The 24063-nt window shown below is 43.8% G+C and overlaps 1 protein-coding gene and 1 long non-coding RNA gene across 7 annotated transcripts in view; both read left to right on the top strand.

The window, feature by feature from the left end:
- LOC144988379 (uncharacterized) overlaps positions 1-24063 on the top strand; it is a 164123-nt gene that overhangs the window by 57853 nt on the left and 82207 nt on the right. The gene's annotated exons all lie outside the window — the stretch shown is intronic.
- The window catches only part of LOC144981353 (protein NLRC3-like), a 49903-nt gene that overhangs the window by 11002 nt on the left and 14838 nt on the right, over positions 1-24063 (top strand). For 4 of the 6 annotated variants that reach the window (XM_078935430.1, XM_078935428.1, XM_078935432.1 and 1 more), the window contains 3 exons: positions 270-325; positions 413-2204; positions 6383-6559. In XM_078935430.1, coding sequence (XP_078791556.1) covers positions 270-325; positions 413-2204; positions 6383-6559 — 2025 coding nt within the window. Of the gene's footprint in view, positions 1-269; positions 326-412; positions 2205-6382; positions 6560-14924; positions 16058-24063 lie in introns of those variants that run through there. The other 2 variants (XM_078935443.1, XM_078935442.1) reach the window with 2 other exon arrangements.

The following is a 24063-nucleotide window of genomic DNA, read 5'->3' as shown; positions in this document are numbered from 1 at the left end:
TCAGTCTGTGAGGATGAAGCAAACAGCTGAACTTTTCTCTGAGCTCAGTCCAGACATGAGCTCCAAACACAGCTAACGCATCATTTAGACCTTCAGATGGACTAGATCTGCTCTGGTTTAACCTGGAAACACATTTGCTCACATTCAGCACAGTCTGGATCACATGATATCTGAGTCTGCAGATCAGAGAGGATCTGCTCCATGATCAGAGTTAGTCTGGAACTTCCCACTGACTGCTTTGATTGTTGTTCACTAACGTTTCTCCTTAGTGTCCACAGAGAGAAGAAGAGGAGCGGACCCCAGTCTGCAGAAAGACCCAGAGCTGGTGAGTCAGAGCCTGATCATCTGCTGATGGATTCTTCTGGAAACATGTGGAACACTCATGAAGGAGCTTTCTTCTCTGCTCTTTCAGCAGATGTTGGTCTGCAGGAGATGTTTGGAGAACATCAGATCAGTCTGAGGAGCAGAAGTGAACATGTGGCTGAAGGAACTGAAGAAGCAGGAAGAGAAACGCTCCTCAACAGGGTCTACACTGAGCTCTACATCACAGAGGGACTGAGACCAGAGGCTCACACCCAACATGAGGTGATGCAGCTGGAGACCACCACCAAGACCAACCAGCTCCATGACACTGCAATCAAGAACCCAGACATCTTCAAAGTCCTCCCTGACCAACACAGATCCATCAGAGTGGTTCTGACCAGCGGAGTTGCTGGAGCTGGAAAAAGCTTCTCAGTGCAGAAGTTCACTCTGGACTGGGCCGAGGGCTTGGAGAACCAAGACATCAGTGCTGTGGTGCCTCTGTCCTTCAGGGAGATGAACTTGATCAGAGATGAGCAGCACAGTCTTCTCACTCTGATCCAGCTGTTCCATCCAACACTCCAGAAGATCCCAGCAGAACAGCTGTCTGTCTGCAAACTTCTGTTCATCTTTGATGGTCTGGATGAAAGCAGACTTTCTCTGGACTTCAACAACAGTCCGCTGGTGTCTGATGTCACACACAAGTCCTCAGTCAACGTGCTGCTCACTAACCTCATCCAGGGACGTCTGCTGCCCTCAGCTCTGGTCTGGATCACTTCCAGACCTGCAGCAGCCAATCAGATCCCTCCTTCATGTGTGGACAGACTGACAGAAGTCCGAGGCTTCAATGATGCTCAGAAGGAGGAGTACTTCAGGAGGAGGTTCCCAGATGGAGAGCTGTCCAGCAGAATCATCTCCCACATCAAGGGCTCCATGTCCCTCTACATCATGTGTGAAGTTCCAGTCTTCTGCTGGATCACTGCTGTGGTTCTGGAGAACCTGCTGACCACAGAGCAGAGAGGAGAGCTGCCCACCACCCTGACTGACATGTACTCCCACTTCCTGATGGTCCAGACAAAGAGGAAGAAGAACAAGTACCAGCAGGAACATCAGACAAGTCCACAAGAGCTGACAGAGACTGACAGGGAAGTTCTTCTGAAGCTGGGGAGGCTGGCATTTGAACATCTGGAGAAAGGAAACATCATGTTCTACCAAGAAGACCTGCAGCAGTGTGGTCTGGATGTCACAGAGGCCTCAGTGTACTCTGGAGTTTGTACTGAGATCTTCAGAAGAGAGTGTGAGATCTTCCAGAAACCGGTCTACAGCTTTGTTCATCTGAGCGTTCAGGAGTTTCTGGCTGCAGTCTACATGTTCCACTGTTACTCCAACAGGAAGGTAAAGGTCATGGAGGACTTCCTGGAGAACAACATGGAGAACCCATCCCTGGATGAGTTTCTGAGGAGAGTCATGGTGAAATCACTGAAGAGTCAAACTGGACACCTGGACCTGCTGGTTCGCTTCCTTCATGGTCTCTCTGTGGAGTCCAACCAGAGACTCTTAGGAGGCCTGCTGGGTCAGACAGAGAAGAATCCAGGAACCATCCAGAGAGCCATCAACAACCTGAAGGAGATCAACAGTGAAGGAGTCTCTCCTGACAGAAGCATCAACAACTGTCACTGTCTGATGGAGATGAAGGACCTCTCAGTTCATCAGGAGATCCAAGAGTTCCTGAAGTCAAAGAACAAGTCAGAGAAGGAACTCTCAGAGATCCACTGCTCAGCTCTGGCCTACACTCTGCAGATGTCAGAGGAGGTTCTGGATGAGCTGGACCTGGACCAGTACAAGACATCAGATGAGGGTATACGGAGACTGATCCCAGCAGTGAGGAACTGCAGAAAGTTCATGTGAGTCCAGAAGTGATTGTGATGATAAATCAGATCAGTGTTCAGATTGATTTACAAAGAATGAAAGGTCCAGCGTACATGGCGGTCTGCAAGTATTCTAAAGCAGTACATGAATGATCTGGGTCTCTGCGACGCTTGGCGCTCATGTCACCCAAACACTAAAGGGTTCACCTTTTTTTCTCCAGTTCACCATTCACACTCCCGTTTAGACTATTTATTAATCAGTAAATATTTTTTAAAAGAAATTAAAAGTTCCAACATTCATCCAGTCATTATCAGTGATCACGCACCAGTTTCTGTAAATATTTCTAGGGAAATCCCCACACCCTCAGGTACAACCTGGAGGTTTAATGCGTCTCTGTTAAAAGACCAAGAATTTATTGAATTCTTTAAAAATGAGTGGGCAACCTTCTTAAAATTCAACAATACACCTGCAATACTCCTGATATCTCACCATGTCTTCTTTGGGAAACAGCAAAATGATGAGAGGGAAAATCATGTGTTACTCAACTCATAAAAAACGCAAAGAGAAAGTAGATTCATTAGAATTAGAAAATAAAACCAAAACTCTGGAGGCTGCTTCTGCATAGGATTAGATCATTTAAAGCTGCAGTTAAACGACATCATCAATAAACACACACAATTTCAGATACAAAGACTTCGACTGGAAAGATATGAAAACTCAAATAAATCTGGCAAATTTTTATCTAATCAGCTTAAAATTAATAAAGAAAAATCAACAATCACTTCTATTATGGATCAAACAGGAAATATCACCCATGACCCGGTCAAAATTAATGACGCGTTTAAAGACTTTTATCACAACTTATACACACCACAGATCAATCCATCAGAGGAAAGCATCAACTCATTTCTTAATCATTTAAACCTACCCAGGTTAAATGAAGATCAAATCACAAACTTAGACTCTCCGCTTTCGTTGTCTGAACTTCATGAAGCTCTGTTACTTATGCCTAATGGTAAAGCACCAGGGCCTGACGGCTTTCCTGCTGAGTTTTATAAAGAATTCTGGGAACAGCTGGCACCAACGTTTTATGAAACGGTCACATCTATCAATGAAAGCCAATCAATGCCACCTAACATGAACTCAGCCAACATAATTCTTCTTCTAAAACCAGACAAAGATCCCAATAGTCCTTCAAGCTATCGCCCTATTTCTCTAATCAATGCAGATGTAAAAATTATCTGCAAAGCACTAGCACAGAGAATAGAAAAAGTCACTCCTCACATAATTCACTTTGATCAAACTGGATTCATCAAAGGCAGACACTCGGATGACAATGTCCGCAGACTCGTTAACATAATAGACTTTGCCACCATCAAAAACCAGGAAATGACTATACTATCACTGGATGCTGAAAAAGCTTTTGACAGAGTAAACTGGAAGTTCCTTATTGCTGCCCTCCATAAGTTTGGGTTTGGAGAATAATTCGTCAATTGGATTAAAATATTATATCATAACGGCAATGCATCAGTCAGAACTAATTGACAGACTTCCAACAGGTTTTTTTTTGAAGAGGAACCAGACAGGGTTGCCCACTCTCTCCTTCTCTTTTTGCAATATTTATCGAGCCTCTAGCTGCAGCAATAAGACGGAATGAGAGCATTAAATGAATTAAAAACAAACACAGCCATCATAAAATGAGTCTCTATGCAGATGACATATTACTGTTTTTAAATAATTCACGTTCTGTAAATGAAACAGCAACATATATTAATGAATTCTCCTCCATATCAGACTACTCAATTAATTGGAATATCTCTGTTCTATTACCACTGAACAGTAATGCGGAGCAAAGACTCACGATACCAGTCAAATCAGGCAATATCAAATATCTAGGTATTTATTGATGTTCAATATGGGTCTCAGTATCTCAGACATTTGTGAGCACTGTGATATTAATGTACTTGACAGTTACATGCATGCACTATGGTTCTGCACACCTGTCCAGGCTCTCTGGCAGCAGGATGTGCCGATCTATCAGTCTATCATCACTGTGAGTAATCGGGAGATGTCCCTCTCAGTGCCCTACCCGCCAATTTTAACTGCATCCCCTTAGCACACACACCCTTCACTCCTCAAAATATACATTCCAACATAAACAGACACACACCCTCACAAACACACACACACGCATTTCGCAAGGAAGGTGGGACCTTGGACCATATGTCCCCACCCCAGCCCTGGTAGGGGGTACTGGGCCCTTGGCAACAGCGGCCGTGTTCCGTGCTGGCTTCCTGGGCCCGGCGGTCCTCTCTCCACACAGGGAGAGGGATCCCTGAGCTTTCTGGCAAGGCCAGAAGCCGGGGATCACATCACACCTGAGCCGGGGGTGTCCGTGTCCCTGTGGTGTGGGTTCTGGTCCTTGCCCCTGGGTGCTGGGCCTCGCCAAAGTTCCAACTGTGGCCAAGCCTTGTTGGGCCATGTTAACAACACCGGTGGTGTGATCGCCCGGGGGGGCGGTTGTTCTCTGCCTGCTGCCGTTTGGCATTGGGGGGTTCTGGCTGCTGCGACGGGGGTCTTGGTGTGGGGATAGCTGGGCACTCTCCCTCCTTCTTTTCACATTCCATCATCCATTTTAGAAGAACACTCACTTGAGCACAGGTGTTAGCTCACCTTGGCACTAATAGTTTGCATGATTTAATGAATGAAATATTTCACACCAGTCGGTTTGAAGGCATAAGTATGCATGTATGAACAATATCTGTTTTGTGTTCATGTTGACCTGTGGACATTTTTGCAGCCGACGTGTGTTTATAACCTTTGAGTGTGTGTGTGGACAGGCCCCGCCCCTTTGAGATTTGTATTATATCTGAACATTACCATAATGATAAACATCCAGTAGCTTGTTGCTTTATGCTGCTTCATGGTTTTACCCCCTCCTCCTTCCTATGATCAGCCATCTATCCCCCCCTCTCTAACATCCCTCTCTCTTCTTCCCTTTTTTCCTTTTCCGTCCGGTCCAACACAAAAGATTTTCAAATACGGTTATAATTAATAAAGTTTATCCTTGATTACAAAAGGGGTTTATTCAGACATACCTCTGGTTTGTCAGAAGATTCATAAGCCCTTTTTTAAGGTAAAATATGTCCAACACAAGAGGCCTTCAGCTCTCATCTGTTTCCCCAGATGTTGGACAGGACAAGTTAAAAAAAAAGAATGAAAGGTTTGAAAATGATAATAAATCATAACATGAAAGAAGAAAATCAGTTTGTTTTTAACACTCATATGATCTTTTAGCTAAAGAGCAGAGAAGGATCATATTTTTCCAACTAAAATCCAATCCAGAACCTTCTGAAAGGTTTGAACACAAGGCAGACGGTCCAGAATGAAAGGATGTCTTCATTTCCACAATGTCAGTCATTCTAGAAGCACATTTCTAGAATGCTCTTTCTTCGGTTCATCATCTTCTTTCTGGATAAATCATTGTTCTGTGAATGACACAGTTTGATGGCTAAAAGAAGAAACCGAAGCAGAATCTTGATTTATTAGGTTCTTCTATATCAGACACAGTATTTTTTACTTACTCTGACTCTGCACAATGACGCTTAGCATCACAGCTAACTTGTAAACCTACACAGGTTCTGGTTCCTCCATAGAAACAGTCACTTTAGCCTCTTTCTACCAAGAAGACCTTTTGGAAAGTTCTGCCTGAAGGTTAGTTCTGCTGTGGTTCTGTTCATGACGGGAGACGTGGACCTGAGGAGGAAACTGGATTCAAAGTTCTGCAACAGAACAGGAAGATGAACTGTTGTTGTTTACAGCTTCAGAGCTAAAAACATGAAAATATAATTTTGGAAATGAAAACAGATCAGAACTGGATCAGAACCAACATTTAAAAACTGTCAACATTCAATCATCATCATGGTCAGAGTGACAGCTGTCAGTCTCTATGATCCAGATGTTCTACTGGTAACTTTGGGGTTCAGACCTCAGATCACTGACAGACTGAGGGCAGCATGAAGCTCCATGGAGCTCCACCTTCTCTCCTCCAGCTGCAGATGAAAGAAAGATGAAGGTCTGAGAGAGACTGATGAGGAGGACTGGTTCATGATGAAGATGAAGCTCTGATGAAGAGAGAAATGTCCAACTGGAACTTCATCACAGCCTGAATTCATCATAGATCACCTGTTTCTGTCTTTCTTTCTCTTCACAGACTTCCAGAAGAATGTGAACTCTCAGAGACTGACTGGGAAATTGTGGCCTCAGCTCTGAAGTCCAACCCGTCCCACCTGACAGAACTGGACCTGAGCCACAACATTCTGGAGGATTCATCCATGGAGGTTCTGTGTTCTGGACTGGAGAGTCCAAACTGCAGACTGCAGACTCTGAGGTCAGAACATTGAAGCTGCTGGTTGTTCATTTCTACATTTGTAGTTCTTCACTGAAGCTGAAAGGTTTGGATTAAAAAATCATCTGGGTTTTACAGAAATCGAACATCTTTGGTTCTTTGAAGAGTCTGCAGTGGAAGAAAACAGCTGCTTAGATTTTCTGAAGAACAAAGATGTTTCCATGGCAACAAAAGGTTCAGCTGTTGGAACATTTGACAGATTTATGAGTTTAAAGAGTCAGAAAACAAACAAGAACTCAAACTAATGACAGACTAGTCATCCTGATCAAACCTGCCTGAAAGCTGACTGAGGTCAAAGTTCAAATCAGACACAGCACAGCACATGAGCATGCACGTGCACACACACAGACACAAATGTGAGTCATACTAGAGAGGAAAATCAGAGAAGGAAAGAGAGCTTTGGTGAAGAGAAATGAAAGAATTGAATAAACCTGCAGAGGCAGATCTGTAGCTCTCAGGGTAGACTGCTATGTGCCAATATTGCATGTGGAAGCTTATAAAATGCGAATAAAAATATGTTAATTGCGGTGACGAAGAAGAATCACATACAATGGGCAGAGCGCAACACATATAACCCCATTATTCCGAGTTTCGGTTCCGGGTTACTGCACATTACGCGTGTGTGGCTCTCTGCGGCTATACAACTATCTGCAGCTGGAGCTAGCATTGCTAATGCTAATGCGCTAATGCTAATGCGCTAGGAGCTCTGAAACGGAGTGCGGTGGAGAGACTCTGGAACAGCAAATGGAATCATTTCTCACATCGAAAGGGATTTCCCTGGATCTCGACACCATCGAGACCTGCCACCCGCTCCCCAGGAGAAAGGAGACGGATAAACCAGCGATCCTCATCAGGTTTGTGAATCACAAACACAAGCTAGGTCTGATGAACCAATGGAGGATTCTCAGAGGTTCTGCTGTTTATCTGGACGACCATCTGACCAGAAGGAATGCTGAAATCGCCAAACATGCGAGGCTTCTCAGGAAGCAAAAGCAGATTGAGAACACTTGGGTTAAAGGCTGCAGGTTTATGTCAAAGCTCTCGGTCCACCGGACCGGTCCAAGATTCAGGTTGTGAAGACTATGAAGGACTTTGAGAAACAACATGCAGTAATAAACCAAAGAGTCAAATAATTTCAAGAAATATTACGCCTGGATTAATCATTTTCTCCATAAGTCTGAAGTGACCTGATTAACACCAAAGGTCTGATCTGCAGACAACTTGACCTCAACTTTCTTTTTTTTATTTTTTATTTTTTTTTATTTTTTTTTTTCTCTTCTAACTTGTTCTGTCCAACAGCTGAGCAAACAGATTAGAGCTGAAGGCTTTTTGTGTTGGACAGGTTTTACTATCACAAAAAGAGGTTATATAGCTTCAAGAAACTAGAGTGTAGATTTGTATAAACCCCTTTTTGTCGTATTTTTTTATTTATTTGTTACATTTAGTGTGTGTGGGGAGGGAGAGGGGAAGAATGTGAGGGGAGGGTGGAAGAGAGTAAAAGGAAGAAAGGTGAAAAGGTGGGGGATACAAGCACTGATTTGACTAAGTTATTAATTTAAGCTGTAACAATTATACTACCAGATCTGCTGGAAGGACGAATGTTACATCAAAGGTGAAAATCTGACACTAAGATGAGCGAAAAAAAAACTGTCCATCAATACACTGTAGGTAAGGAGAAGGGATGAAGCAGACAGGGAGCAGTGTGGCAGTGTGCACGTGCACGTGGGGGTGGAGATACATGCATGCTGCCGACGTGAACCGTGTGTTCATAAAGGGAGCCAGATCCTACCCAGCCAGACCAGCCAGACCAGGAAAGGGGAGGAGAGCCCCCCAGGCCAGAAGCCCACCCAGCATCCGGACCCAGGCAGCCCGGGAGGGGAGGAGGAGGGGACCGCCCACCCCACCAGCCAGGCACAGAGAGGGCCCCCCTACAGGGGCCCCCCCAATGCCCAGAGGCACAAGCGAACCCAGTGTCCGGCCCCCAGGCCACAAGACAGGAGCGCTTAGCCGTACCAGGCGGCAGCCATGGGGGCCACCGGGCGCCGGACACCGAGACAAAGGCCAGGGACGAAGCCAGGGTCCCCGGAACCCATGAGCCGGCCACCACCCGACCGGCGCCCCGTCCCCGCAAGCCAGCCCAGGCACGCGACCTTAACAACCCAGGGATCGCCACGCACCCACAGCCACAGCCACCCCCCTAAAACCCTACACACTACAACCCCCCCCCCCCCCCCCCCGCCATAATATCTGACCCCCCCTCCCCAACCCTCTCAGTGCCCAGCATACCCCTCCCATCCAGATCCCGGGGCCCTATGTGCCTGTGTGCAGTATTTGTTTGGGTGAGAGCGGGGAGGAGCGGGCGGATGGGCACAACCGGGGGAGAAGGCTCCCCCGAGCGACCGGCCCCCCAGCCGGCCACGGTAGGCGCCCCCCCTCCCAGAGCGGCCGGGCAGCCAGAAACGCCAAGCCAGCCGCAGTTGGAGGCCAGAGCCTCGCGGCGCCGAGAAACAGCCAGCAAGGAAGGGTCCCGGTGCCAGAACGGGGGGGCAGGGGGTCCAGCCCCACCATTCATACCCTGGCCCCCCTAAGGACTAGCACACTGCCCCCCCAGGCCCCCCCCCCCAAAATAAATAAATAATAATAATATTAATAATAATAATAAAATAATTAATATAATAATAATAATAATAATAATAATGAAATAAACCCACTCAAGTGAACCCATTAACCCCTGCTGTGACCGCGGCGCCGACCCCCGGGGGGCAAGGCCACGCGCCAACTACCGGCCACGGGCGAAACACCGGCCACGGGCAGACGACCCCAGGCCCCAGAGCCCCAAGCCCCCCCCCCAGCCCCCGCCACGGCGACCAGCCACCCAGCACGGCACCCGGCCGCCGTTCCCGGTCAGCCGCACTGCCTACCCTGCGCCCAGAAGGCACCCGCCCAGGAACCCCTGCCAAGTTGCCGGCAGAGTGTGCGCCCCCACCACCACCCCACCCAGGCAACCAGAGCCCCGAGCCGGGAGAACGACAGGCCCGGCAGAGCCCACCCCCCCAAACCCACCCCAGCCCACCCAATCAGCCAGGACCCGGCTCAACCTATCACCATCCCACCCCCACTAGGTGATGTGACTAACCAGATGGAGCCAGGGAGAGTCTGAAGCCGACAGGTTTTTTGTGGAGGACATTATCTCTGAACTAATATGCTCTGACATGAGGTTTCTGTAGTGGTTGATGCTAAGATTATTTTTAGATTTCCAGTTTAGGAGGATAGTTTTCTTTGCGATACATACAGCGGTGAGAACCATATAAGCCTTGTTAGATTCCATGTTGATGTTATCCAGGTCACCTAATAAGCAGAATTTGGGGCAAGCAGGAATCTTATGATTAAACCAAATTGATAAATCCTCACAAACCTTACTCCAGAATGATTGGACAGGTGGACAGACCCACAGGGCATGCAAATAGTCGTCTATGTTGTTACCTATGCACTGTGTGCATATAGCAGACTGATTGAGACCCATTTTAAATAACCTCTGTCCGGTGTAGTGAGTTCTGTGGAGAATCTTGTATTGAATAAGTTGCAGATTAGGGCTTTTGGTCATATTAAAGGCATTCAAACAGATCTGTAGCCAAAATTGATCACTAAAATTCAATGATAGCTCAGACTCCCATTTTGTCATGGGTAAGTAAATGGTTTCATCTATGTCTGATAACATATTATAAATTTTGGAGGTGAGTTTGGGATTTTTAAGGTCCATGAAATGTGTTACTGTAAGGGGAGGGTCTAGGTCTATTTGGGTCAGGCAGTATTTAGTGCTTATAGCTGATTTAAGCTGCTGATATTCTAGAAATTTGTTTATATTAATTCCATAGGTTGAGGATAACGTTGAGAGGGACATAAATTTTCTATTCTGAATTATATGCTGGAACTGCTGGATTCCTTTGTTCTTCCATGAAGCAAAATTAATCATGTTTTTGTTAATCAAAATGTCAGGGTTATTCCAAATGGGGGTAAGTTTACATGGAAATAATGTGAGGTTGTTTTTTTTAAGAAAATCCCACCAGGCTGTTAAGGATGAGCTGATGTTTAAACTTCTGAAGCATTTGTGTTGTTTAATTTTAGAACTGAAGAAAGGTAAATTAGAAATATCTAGGTTATCACAGAGATTTTGTTCAATGTCTAGCCAGGATTCATCCAGCACACCAGGATTCAGCCATTTTTGTACATAACACAATCTGTTCGCGGAGTAGTAGTCCTGGAAGTCTGGAAGGCCTAGTCCTCCTCTATCTTTAGTTTTTTTAATAGTTTTTAAACTAATCCGTGGGGGTTTACCTTCCCAGAGGTATTGGGAAATGAATGAGTCTAATGATTTGAACCAAGTAGTTGGAGGTTTGGAAGGAATCATTGAAAATAGGTAGTTAATTTTTGGGAGAATCATCATTTTTATGGCTGCAACTCTCCCGATTAGAGAAATGGGTAGAGTTTTCCATCTAGTGAGATCAGCCTCGGTTGTTTTAAGTAGTTGGGTGTGGTTTAGCTTGAGTAGATCAGAAAGCCTAGAGGAGATATTTATACCTAAGTACTTTATTTTGCCTGTTTGTATTTTAATAGATGACGGATTTAGATAATTGCAATTAATTGGTAGAATTGTGCTTTTAGACCAGTTTATGGAGTATTCTGAAACTGAGGAAAATCTATTAATTAGGGAGATGATTTGGCAGATGGAAGATTGTGAATTAGGAGTAAATAGTAAAACATCATCTTCATAAAGACTTATTTTGTGTTCTAAATTTTTGGTTTGAATGCCTTCAATGTCTCGACTTTGCCAAATAGCAGCAGCTAGAGGTTCAATAAATAGTGCAAATAAAGACGGAGATAGTGGACAGCCTTGTCTGGTTCCTCTTTGTAAATTAAAGCTTGGAGATGTTTGATCATTTGTTCTGATACGAGCATTAGGAGAGGCATATAGTATTTTAATCCAGTTAATAAATGATTTTCCAAAGCCAAATTTGTTCAGGGTGGCTATTAAAAATTTCCAGTTGACCCGATCAAATGCCTTTTCTGCGTCCAGTGACAAAATGGTTGCTTCTCGGTTGTTGATGGTTGTATAATCTATGAGGTTGATTAATCTGCGCATGTTGGTAGATGAATGTCTACCCTTTATAAAACCTGTTTGGTCAGGATGTATTAGAGAGGGAACTACCTTCTCCAGCCTTCCCGCCAAAGCTTTGCAGATTATTTTAAGATCTGCATTAATCAGCGATATGGGTCGATAGCTGGATGGTGATGTGGGATCTTTCCCAGGTTTCAGAAGTAAGATTATATTAGCAGAATTCATATTTGGAGGTAGATAATTGTTGTCCTTAATTTCTATTGTCATTCTGAGAAAAATGGGAGCTAAGATTTGCCAAAACTCTTTATAAAATTCTGCTGGGAAGCCGTCTGGTCCTGGGGCTTTTTTACTAGGCATGTTGGTTAATGCTTTATGCAGCTCTTCTTTAGTAAGAGGGGACTCCAGGGCTGTGATTTGTTCCTCTGTTGGTCTAGGCAAATCTATGCTATTGAGAAAACTGTTGATGTCATTGCCAGAAGGATTAATTTGGGATGAGTAGAGAGATTGGTAAAAGTTTTTAAAAACTGAATTTATTGCAGCTGGATCATGTGTTGCATTTCCTGTTAGGTCTATGACTGATGAAATAGTTGTCTTCTCTTTGTTTATTTTGAGTTGATTTGCCAAATATTTTCCAGATTTATTACTGTGATCAAACCTCTCCAAGCGTAGTCTCTGTAATAAAAACTGTGTTCTTTGATTAGTTATTTCATTTAATTCGATTCTTACTTTCCTTATTTGTTGTAGAGTTTGTTCATCCGTAAAGTTGCTGTAGGTTTCCTCTAACAGTCTGATTTTTTGCTCTAAATCCACTAGTTTAGAGTTTTCTTTTCTTTTTTTGTGGGATGAGAAGGCGATTATTTTTCCTCTCATGACTGCTTTCCCGGCCTCCCATAAAAGGCACGAGGAAATACCTGGGTGGTCATTATTTTGAAGATATGAGGACCATTCTTTAGCAAAGAAATCTATAAAGTTAGGGTCTCTGAGCAACGATGTATTGAACCTCCAGCTCCTTAATGAAGGTGGTGATGTTTTGTTTTTAAGAGTCAGGGAAACTGGTGCGTGGTCGCTGATAGTAATGGGGTGGATCTGTGCTTCCGTAGCTATGCTCAACAAGGAGCTGTTAACCAAGAAATAATCTAGCCTGGAGTATGATTGATGAACTGTGGAGAAAAAGGTATAAGTTCTTTTCGTGGGGTGGAATAAACGCCAAACATCACAAAGACCAAAATCCTCCATGTACTGTTTAACAGTGTTTGTGGATTGCCAGATTCTAAGATTTCCTGTATTATTTAGCCTATCCATCTCTGGATCTAAACACATGTTGAGGTCACCTGCAATGATTAGCGATTTGTCTGTATGTTCAGATAGCGCAGAGAAGAAGGAATGAAAGAATTTAGGGTCATCTACGTTGGGGGCGTACACATTAGCTAAACACAGCTGCATATTTTGAGTGGAAAGAGTGACTATTATAAATCTTCCTTCTGGGTCTATGACTGTACTAGTTTCTGTGAATTTAATTTCCCTATTTATCATAATTGTTACTCCTCTCTGTCTAGAATTATAACAGGCTGAATATACGTTGGGAAAATCTGCTGTGGCGAGAATATTCACTGAGGAACTAGACATATGAGTTTCTTGAAGAAACGCAAAATCAGTTTTGAGATCTTTTGATTTGCTCATTATTTTCAGTCTCTTCTCTCTGGTTCCAGCTCCATGCACATTCCAAGTAACTAACCTTAGGGTGGACATGCTGCTGTTGAGGTGAATGCTAGAAACTGTATGTTATTGATGGAGGCAAAAATGAGTATATATTTACACATAATTGTGTGCTTGATGTTGCTATGAGGCTTAATGTGTAATGCACAGTGCATGTGATGTAATGCTGGACATCCTGAGTGTCTCAGTGTGTTGTGCAGATCAGTACTATTGTAGAGTGGCTGGGTTATGTGGCAGCTTAGGTGAGGGGGAGGGAATAGTGTGTGAAAAAAGAAAAAAGGGAAAGGAGTGCAGAGGGGGGGATAAATAAGGAAACAGGGCGGGTAGAAACAGAACAAACCTATCATGAACAGGCTTGAAGCTGCTGAGGAGACTGGTGGTGATTTTACCTAAAGTGGAAACCTTTATGCCCCGTGAGTTATGCCCAGTGTGTCACATATAAGCATAAACTAACATTTGTGCAGAGAGTGTAAAGGGTGTGGATACATATCTGATTTAGAATAGCCAGGGAGTGACGTTTGGGTCGCGGTGGAGCTGTCCATTCACATAGAGTCGGTCCACAGATATGACAGCGCGGGCCCCTTCGCTCAGAAATTTCTTCCTGATGGGGAACAGGATCCTTCGGCGCTCCAAGATTTCTTTGGGGAACTGATCATCCATCCTGAAGTCGGTTCCCCGGAGCTCCCTGCCACGGCGCCTCACCTCTTCCTTCTCCTTGTGAAGGACAAACTTGGCCACGATGGGTCTGGGCCTGCGGTTCCCAGGTCTCACTGCTCCCATGCGATGCACACGGTGAAAGTTTATGGTTTTAACTTTTTCCTCTGGAAGCTTTAGCTGGGTTTGAATAAAGTTTTTAATTTTTTCCTCTGCGTTTTCTTCTGGTGTTTCTGGTATTCCCATGACCACCAGGTTATCTCTCATGGATCTTGATTGAAGATCCAGAATGGACTCCTTGATCTTCTTATTTTCTTCAGAGAGTTGGCTCATTCCATCAGTGATGGACTTTACCGACTCCCTCAGCGCTGAATTCTCCGCGGTCAGGGTTTCCACTTGTTTTTGGGAAAATTCTAGAGCATCCTTGATCTCTTGAAATTCCCGGTGAAGAACTTCCAGGAGGGAAAGACGGCTGTCGAAGCTGGATAGTTTTGCATCAATGCTAAGAAGAATATCCCACGCGTTAGATTCAAACTCCGTCTTCGGTGGAGAAGCTCCCGGTGATTCTTCGGGTCGGCTCCGCTTGGTGGGGGCGGCTGGCTTGGCTGACTGAGGGGTTTTTCCCATGACGAGACGCTCGTATTGCTCGTCGATGTAGCTTGTCAGGGTGTCCAGATCCTCCTCGCTGCTGCAGCTCTCCAGGACGTTCTGAGTTTTCTTTGGAAAAAAATCGGGGGGGGGGGAATGACACTGGGACGGTGTATTTATCCCAAAAAAGAAGAAAAAGAGAGAAAAAAGATATTCCGCTGGCTTGTTTTTTGTTTTAGTTTCCCAGGATTAAATCATCTTATTTTCCACCAGGTCTCGAGCCGGTCCGCGTCACAGCGTCATGCTAACCCGGAAGTCTCCTAACCCGGGAGTAACCCGGACTTGACCTCAACTTTCACCGCCGCTGATATCAGCTGAAGAAGGATAGGGACCTGAATCTAATGTCTGCAGACATAACATCGAAGAGAACTATAAACTTTGCTGTTAATCAGCAAAAGAAGAAGAAATACCAGCCTTGGTCTTTCGACAAATATGGACTCTTTTTTACTTTTTATTTTACTGCATAGTATTACTTTGTCATAAAAAAATATATATATACATATATTTTATATATATACTAATTAATTATATTACTTCACTTGTTTAAAAAAAATGATAAGCTTATTCATGATTTTTTTCTAATGAAACATAATTTTGTTCATATTATTAACTTTTGATAGTTGACCAAATCTTTCTATGAAAATTCCTGAAACAGTGTTATGTCTATTTTACTGATATAGTATTTTTGTCAATGACTTTTATAAGTAACATAATCTGCACATATTTTGGATACTTCATTGCGATGTTGATTTCTAAAAGTTATTTTTTTCACAAAATAATTTAAGTAATTAAAGTCATAGCCTTTCTATGTAATCAATCCAAAGAGCCTTTGCCACGGTGGCCCCATCCCTCTGGAACTCTCTTCCTCTCAGCCTCAGATCTGTGGACTCAGTGTTTTCTTTTAAAAAGCAGCTAAAAACATATCTTTTTAAAATAGCTTTTTCTTAATTTCTTTTTAACATGTGTTTTTACTGTGTTTTACTGTTGTTTTATCGTGTTGTACTGGGAAGCACTTTGTGATTTTTATCTGGAAAGGTGCTATACAAATAAAGTTATTATTATTATTATTATTATTATTATTATTATTATTAATTCATCTTTGTCATGTGCTTTCTAGGAACCGGATATTGATAAATCATGTAATAAAATGGTTACAGTAGAACAGGGGTGGGATTATATAAGTTCGCTTTCTTCCACTCCCTTTCAAGCAATATTTATTAATATGTCTAATTATTCAAAGTTTGATTGGTTATTCTATGAATGTATAACTGATGATTGTGTTGTTTTTTGTGTATTATTCCTATTTGATTGCTTGAAATAAACCATTTCAAATCGAAAATGAAAAACCCCGCCCATATTAAGCCACACCTCTGTCTTCAATCATGAACTGCTATGTGGAGCGTACAAAACCAAATGACATACTTCTGACATACACAGTAGTACTTTTTACATCAAAACATTAACCGTGGTTCCGTGTGCAGAACATCTTTGACCAGATCAAAGATGGGATTAGAATTGAACTGTCCACATGGACCCAGAAAAACATTATCCAATTAAAACAAACATTTACATACGGCACAATTTCCATCGCAATAAATCATATTGACATAAGCAGAACGATCTAAAACACCCAAAACTACCTTAGAAGAAATATTGAGTTCTCTTGTAAACAAAGAAAGCTGCAGCATAGAGTGAGATGATCTTCTGAACATGAATTTTCTTTTTTAATGATTATTATTAAGTGACTATTCGCTCCTGATTTTCTAAAACTGTGCAGCCAGTTCTTTATTCTAGGCAGCTTGGACCAGAAGAATGGTTAGGATTAGGCTAATATGTGCTAACAAAATTTAGCCGTGGATGAACTTAAACTTTGCGTGGTTAATGCACAGTGGTGTTCTCTCAAATCTTGCTCCTGGCCTTTTGTTTTCACTGATCTGTTTCTATAAATGTCCATCTCGGTGTCATATTAATCCATCCGGCTAAAAATCACAGCGATTAATTTGTCCTTCCGGATCATGTTTACAACAGTTAGCAGTTACCTGTTATAAACAGATGCTACCCACGGTCACTACCAAACCTGAGTCCCTGATTGGGGAAAAAGTTCAACTGGTTTAAATTTCAGCATGTGATTTATAAACGCCTGATTTGCAGCCTGGACTTAAGAACTAGTGTAGCAGTTCTTAAGTATCAAGGCAACTCGGTAGAGACGTGAGTAAGCGGACAGAGGCTCAAAGAGGTACAATAAGAAAGCAAGTACCTAAGAGATACAGCCAGATGCCCATACCTTAAGCACTGGAATCTGCCAAACAAAGGCTCCTAGCCTTGAGCAGCCGCCTAAAGAGGTACACAAGAGACAATGAAGCCAGACGGATAAATTATTATTATTTTTTTTTCTTTCTTCTCTTTGTTTGTAAGACTTAATTCGTTTGATGTCATGTACAATTGTTCTATATCTTGTTTACAAAAAATGAAAAATAAAACTTAAGTTATAAAAAAAAGAAACCAGACGGATAACAGGCTGTTCGCAACTCAGCCTGCAAAAGTGTACGCTCAGTGACAGGGTCAAAACAGCCGATCAGACCAAGCAAGGCTAGAAATGGAGTACTGGAAAAGTATATGGGAAAAAGAGACAGCACATAACAGCGATGCCCAGTGGCTGGTCTCTCTGAGAAAAGAATATAGGAACCTTCCTGAACAAAATGCAGTAACCATCACAGTGGCAGAAAGAAACTGACCGCACTCCACGAGCGCCTGGCAGCACAAATGAATCAGCTGCTAAGAGATGGGACTCACCCCGAATGGTTAACAGAAGGGCGAACAATTCTGATCCAAAAGGATCCCTCAAAGAGTGCAGTCCCATCCAACTACCGGCCAAAAATCCTGTCTCTCCCCAACATGGAAGCTCATGTCAGTCATTGCAACAAAGATTAATAGGCACATGGATCAATACATGAGCAACACATTAAGGCCATTGGTAAAGACTCCAGAGGAGCCAAACACCAACTCCTGGTCAACAGAACAGTCGCTCAAGACTGCAAGTCACGACACACCAACCTGTGCAAAGCCTGGATTGATTACATAGAAAGGCTATGACTTAATGCCACACACGTGGATCACTGAATGCTTGAAGCTGTACAACATCAACAGGACTCTAAGAGCCTTCATAGGAAATTCGATGAAGCTGTGGAAAGCCACACTTGAAGCCAATGGAAAGACACTTGCACAAGTGTCCATCAAATGTGGGATATACCAAGGTGATGCTATTTCCCCTCTGCTGTTCTGCATAGGTCTGAACCCCCACAGCCAAATAATCAACAAGACTGGCTATGGATACCGACTCAGAAATGGGGCCAACATCAGTCACTTCCTCTACATAGATGACATCAAGCTATATGCTAAGAGCGAGCGTGACATTGACTCACTGATCCACACCACCAGGATCTACAGTACTGACATTGGGTTGTCATTCGGGCTCGAAAAATGCAGCCGGATGGTGACAAAGAGAGGCGAGGTAGTCCAGACAGGAGGTGTCTCACTCCCAGAAGGAACAATAGAAGACATTGAGCACAGTTACAGGTACCTTGGAATTCCACAGGCAAATGGCAACCTGGAGCAGGCAACAAGGAAAGCTGCAACAGCTAAATACCTCCAATGTGTAAGGCAAGTCCTGAGAAGCCAGCTCAAGGGCAAGGATAAGACCCGGGCAAAAAACAGCTTCGGACTGCCAGTTATCAGATACCCTGCAGGAACAATAAGATGGCCAAAGGAAGAGAAACAGACTACGGATGTTAAGACACGAAAGCTCCTCACCATGCATGGAGGGTTCCATCCCAAATCCAGCACCTTGAGACTGTATGCTAGCCGCAAGGAAGGAGGCCAAGGACTAGTGAGCGTAGAAGCCACTATCCAGAATGAAACATCCAAGATGCATGAATACATCAAGCTCAAGGTCCCAACTGACAGTGTGCTCAGTGAATGTCTCAGGCAATGGAGAGCAGCCCGAATGGAGATACTTATAAATTAGGGATTTTATTTAATTAAGAGATATTTGAGTTAAGGCTGGTGTTCGAAGATCTAGGGTTCGTCTCAGGGAGGGAGGTGAAGAGCTTAAACAACACACAAAGATAAAGGCTATGGTGCAAGAAGTGAATATTTATATACACTGACCTTGTTATTGCTCCCAATTTTTATGGTATGAACTCAAAGATGTGAAACATTTTCCACACACACAAAATAACCAGTTCTCTGAAATATTGTTCAAAAATCTGTCTAAATCTGTGATAGTGAGCACTACTCCTTTAGCAAGAAAATCCATGCAACACGGAGCCGTGCATTATCAAGCTGTAACATGAGGTGATGTTGTTGGATGTACGGCACAACAATGGGCCCCAGGATCTCGTCACGGTATCTCTGTGCATTCAAAATGCCATCAATGAAATGCACCTGTGGTCTTCGCCCATAACGCATGCCTGCCCATACCATAACCCCAGCACCACCATGGGCTACTCGATCCACAACATTGACATCAGAAAACCGCTCACCCACACAACGCCACACACGCTGTCTGCCATCTGCCCTGAACAGTGTAAACCGGGATTCATCCGTGAAGAGAACACCTCTCCAACGTGCCAGACGCCATCGCATGTGAGCATCTGCCTACTCAAGTCGGTTATGACGACGAACTGTAGTGAGGTCGAGACCTCGATGAGGACGACGAGCATGCATATGAGCTTCCCTGAGACGGGTTTCTGACAGTTTGTGCAGAAATTCTGTGGTTATGCAAACCGATTGTTTCAGCAGCTTTCCGAGTGGCTGGTCTCAGATGACCTTGGAGGTGGACTGCTGGATGTGGAGGTCTAGGGCTGGTGTGGTTACACGTGGTCTGCGGTTGTGAGGCCTGTTGGATGTGCTGCCAAATTCTTGGAAACGCCTTTGGAGACGGCTTAGGGTGGAGAAATGGACATTCAGTTCCCTAGCAGCAGCTCTGGTGGACATTCCTGCTATCAGCATGCCAATTGCACGCTCCCTTAAAACTTGCGACATCTGTGGCATTGTGCTGTGTGATACAACTGAAGATTTCAGAGTGCTCTTTTCTTGTGGCCAGTCTAAGGCACACCTGTGCAATAATCATGCTGTCTAATCAGCATCTTGATATGGCACACCTGAGAGGTGGGATGGATTGTCTTGGCAAAGGAGAAGTTCTCACTATCCCAGATTAAGACAGATTTGTGAACAATATTTCAGAGAACTGGTTATTTTGTGTATGTGGAAAATGTTTCACATCTTTGAGTTCATACCACAAAAAATGGGAGCAATAACAAAAGTATTGCGTTTATATTTTTGGTCAGTGAATTTAACCCCAAAAGAAGACATTCACAATATATACACATTTACAAAGATTACAAGATGAATAGTTCATGATTTTCCGACACCAGGTCGCTGTTTTTTCAAGATGTAGTCCGGGTTTGATTGTCCAGGAAAAACTGATGCACTGTGCCTTTGATGAAAGCAATGTAGGATTGTTGAGTGGGGGAAAAGACAGGGCTGCTGCGCCTCTTACCACACAGGTGTTAGTTGGCAGTACTAGTTGGTTCTTTTCGTTCGGGCAGCTCACCATCAAGGGAAAGAAGTAAAGATAGAGATGGAAATGGAGATGTAACCTGGCCTGTATGGGACAGGACAAGTATAAACATGTGTCATGTTCACATAAATAATTTCATACTAGATTTCTTAAAGTTAAAATAATCTACATATTTTTATGATCATAAGTTATTTTCTTTCAAACAGAGAGTGGTCGCTGCAGGCCCAGTTTGCCGCTTTTTTTATGAAGGGGAGCCATCTTGCCATGAGGGGGGGTCGTCGTCGTCATCACCGCCCCCTTCAAAGTCCCTTTCCTGTTCAGGTGGTGGTCCCGGACGCACCACAGCCTCTTTCAGTGGTGGTCCTGGATGCACCCAGACCTGTCCCTGCTCCCAGGAGGGTGCAGGACGCACCCCGACCCGTCCCGGCTCCCATGAGGGTCCCCGATGCACCACAGCCCGACACTGACTTTACCATGCCTATCGTGGACTCCATGTCTGACCCCCCTGCCCTTTTGGCCATATAGTGACTGACTCTGAATGGCCTGACCCTGACTTTGCTATGCCGCTCCCAGTCTCCATGCCTGACCGACCGACCCGCCGGAGCTCGACGAGTGGCCAACCTGCCGGAGCTCGACTGCTGGGCTGGCCAGACCCGCCAGAGCTCGACTGCTGACCCAACCCGCTGGAGCTCGACTGCTGGCCAGACCTGCCGGAGCTCGACTGCTGGCCCGACTCGCCAGACAGCGCGGCCTCCCGGCCGTCCTCCAGACCTGCCTCGCCTGACAGCGCGGCCTCCCGGCCGTCCTACGGACTCTTCTCGGACTCGCTGGTGTACCAAGCCCAGCCTCCCTGTACTCTGTTGCCTTTCCAAGTTCTTCTCACAGGCCCCCTCCTCCTTGGTTGACTTTGGAACCTCGGTGCGGTTCCTTGAGGGGGGGGGTACTCCTCGTCCCTGACTCCCTTCTGCCTTGTTCATGGTTTGCCCACAGTGAGTTTTTGTTTTGTTATCCTACTCTGCAGCGCTTTTTATTAAGATTAAACCCCCTTGCTTTTGAACTGTGTGCCTCCCGTCTCTGCATTCTGGGTCCTTCATGCTCACCAGCCCTCCCCACCTGACAACACCATTCTCATCATTATCATAGCATAATTAGCATAACATCATTAGCATAATTGGCATGACACAGTTAGCATTATTAGCAAGGTATAGAATAGAAAATAGAATAGAAGACTTTATTAATCCCAAAATGGGAAAATAACTTTTGTCAGCTGCAGTACAAGAAAAAAAGACATCAAAAAACAACAAAGTGACATACAGCAAGTGACCAGTAATACAGGAGAAACAGAATTCTTACCTGGCTGAGAAAGTTGAAGATGCAGATAAAATTAGAAGTAGAGCCTCTAATATTCGCCTTCTTTGTGTACCAGAGGGTTCCGAGGGCCGCTACATGATCGGCTGCTATACAGGCATTGTCCATACAACTTCTTATTGTTTAAAATTGCTTTATCTATAAATCCATTATTTTAGTATCTTAGTCAGGAAGAAAATTGAATCGGTTAGTTCAAAAGGGGCCCAAGTCCACAATTTTTCAAAATAGAGATGATCAAAACACCACTCTAATAATATGTTCTATGGTGTTCTAGGGAAAAGCTATCTGATTATGTGCAAAACAAGTCTCAGGTCCGTTGTATTGACTATGCTTGACATTTAAAATGCATTAATGCAAATTCCTGGACCTGGGTCTCTCTTGCATGGGTTTAGCTTTATCCCATAGATGGCAGCACTAGTTATCCAATATTGTAGCACCCCTGTTTTATTCAAGAAGGGTCCAAGTCCAGAGAGTTTAGTTTGCTAGTCCTCTGAAATTATAAACGTGAGGTGCTTCATATTATAGCGTTTGTAAGCTATGAATTGGTACTAAATCTGGGTAAAGTATGAATCATTTGGTGTAGCTTCCATTTAAGCTATGCAATTAAAATAATTTCCTAGAAAAACAAACCTCTTGGATTTGGGCCCCTTTTGAACTAACCGATTCAATTATCTCACAACTGATTATCCCGACTTTAGACTATGATGACATAATATGTCAAAACACCACTCTAACAAATCTTCGACCACTGAATATTATTTATAACAGTTTGTGTAGTTTTTTTTCTCAATTTTCCATTTAGAACTCATCACTGTTTAATGTATCAACAGCTGTCCTGGCTTCTCCCATCCTTCCGACGTCAACTTCACTGGGTATTGTACATCTTCAAATGTATAAACCTCAGTTAACCAGAATATCTTAAAAGAAAACTCCACTTTTACAGTTCTGTAACCTCTATCAATGGGTGCTTCTGATCACGCATCTCTTGTCTTCGTCTTACTGCTTGACACTTGGCAGCACTTCCACCCAAACAGCTGAGACCCTCAGTGTGGATGAAGATAATTGTCTGTAAATCTGGACTGAACTTGGACTTATTGAAATTTAAGGTGGAGAAGTCAGAGAGGATGTGCTCCCAATTTTGTGTCTGTGTTGAATGTTTTTTTGTTTTTTTAATTTTACTTTTTAAAACACAAATCAGTAAAGGAGAAACAAAATTCAGTACCCATTTTGGATTTTGAAAACAACTCAGATGCCATTGAAGTGCAGACTTTCAGCTTTTATTCCATGGGTTAAACAAAAAGATTGCATTTTTAGTCAAGTTTAGTCTTCAACAAGTGAAGTGCATGCTCAATTGGGTTAAGATCTGATGATTGACTTGGTTATTCAAGAAAATTCCACTTCTTTGTTTTAATAAACTCCTGGGTTGCTTTGGCTGTACGTTTTAGGTCGTTGTCCATCTGTATTCTGAAACGCCGTCCAATCAGTTTGGCTGCATTCACCTGGATCTGTGCAGACAGTATGTCTCTGAACACCTCAGGGTTCATTGGGCTGCTTCTGTCCTGTGTCACGTCATCAATGAACACTAGTGTCCCAGTGCCACTAGCAGCCATGCACGCCCAGACCATCAGACTGCCTCCACAAGGTTTTACTGATGATACTTTTCTCTTGCAATCGTTCTAGTAGAGGTTGATTTTGGTTTCATCTGTCCAAAGAATGTTTTTCCAGAACTGTGCTGGCTTTTTGAGATGCTTTTTAGCAAAGTCCAATCTAGCCTTCCTATTCTTGAGGCTTATGAGTGGCTTGCATCTTACAGTGTACCCTCTGTATCTACTTTCATGCAGTCTTCTTTTGATGGTAGACTTGAATATTGATACGCCTACCTCCTGGAGAGTGTTGTTCACTTGGTTGGCTGTTGTGAACGGGTTACTCTTCACTATGGAAATGATTCTGTGATCATCCATCACTGTTGTCCTCCGTGGACGTCCAGGTCTTTTTGTGTTGCTGAGTTCACCAGTGCTTTCTTTCTTTCTCAGGATGTACCACACTGTTGATTTTGCCACTCCTAACACTGCAGCCATTTCTAGCATGGTTTTTTTCTGTTTTCTCAGCTTAATGATGGCTCCTTTAACCTGCATGGAGAATTCCTTTGACCGCATGTTAGCGCACTTGCCTCTATTGACATGGAGACCTGAACAACAATGGGTGACCTTTCTGTGTGGAGTTTGCATGTTCTCCCAGCGCATGCGTGTGTTCTCTCCGGGACTCCGGATTCCTTCCACCATCCAAAAACATGCTTTATAGGTTTATTGGTTATTCAAAATTGACCCTAGGTGTGAATGTGAGTGTGCATGGGTGTGTGATATGTGTGACCCTGCGACAAACTGGCAAACTGTCCAGGCTGTC

This window comes from Oryzias latipes, chromosome 2 (assembly GCF_053564925.1).
Source record: "Oryzias latipes strain Hd-rR chromosome 2, Olatipes_Hd-rR_3.1".
Lineage (NCBI taxonomy): Eukaryota > Metazoa > Chordata > Actinopteri > Beloniformes > Adrianichthyidae > Oryzias > Oryzias latipes.
The sequence above is the reverse complement of the archived record's forward strand: the minus strand, read 5'-3'. Positions and strand labels throughout refer to the sequence as shown.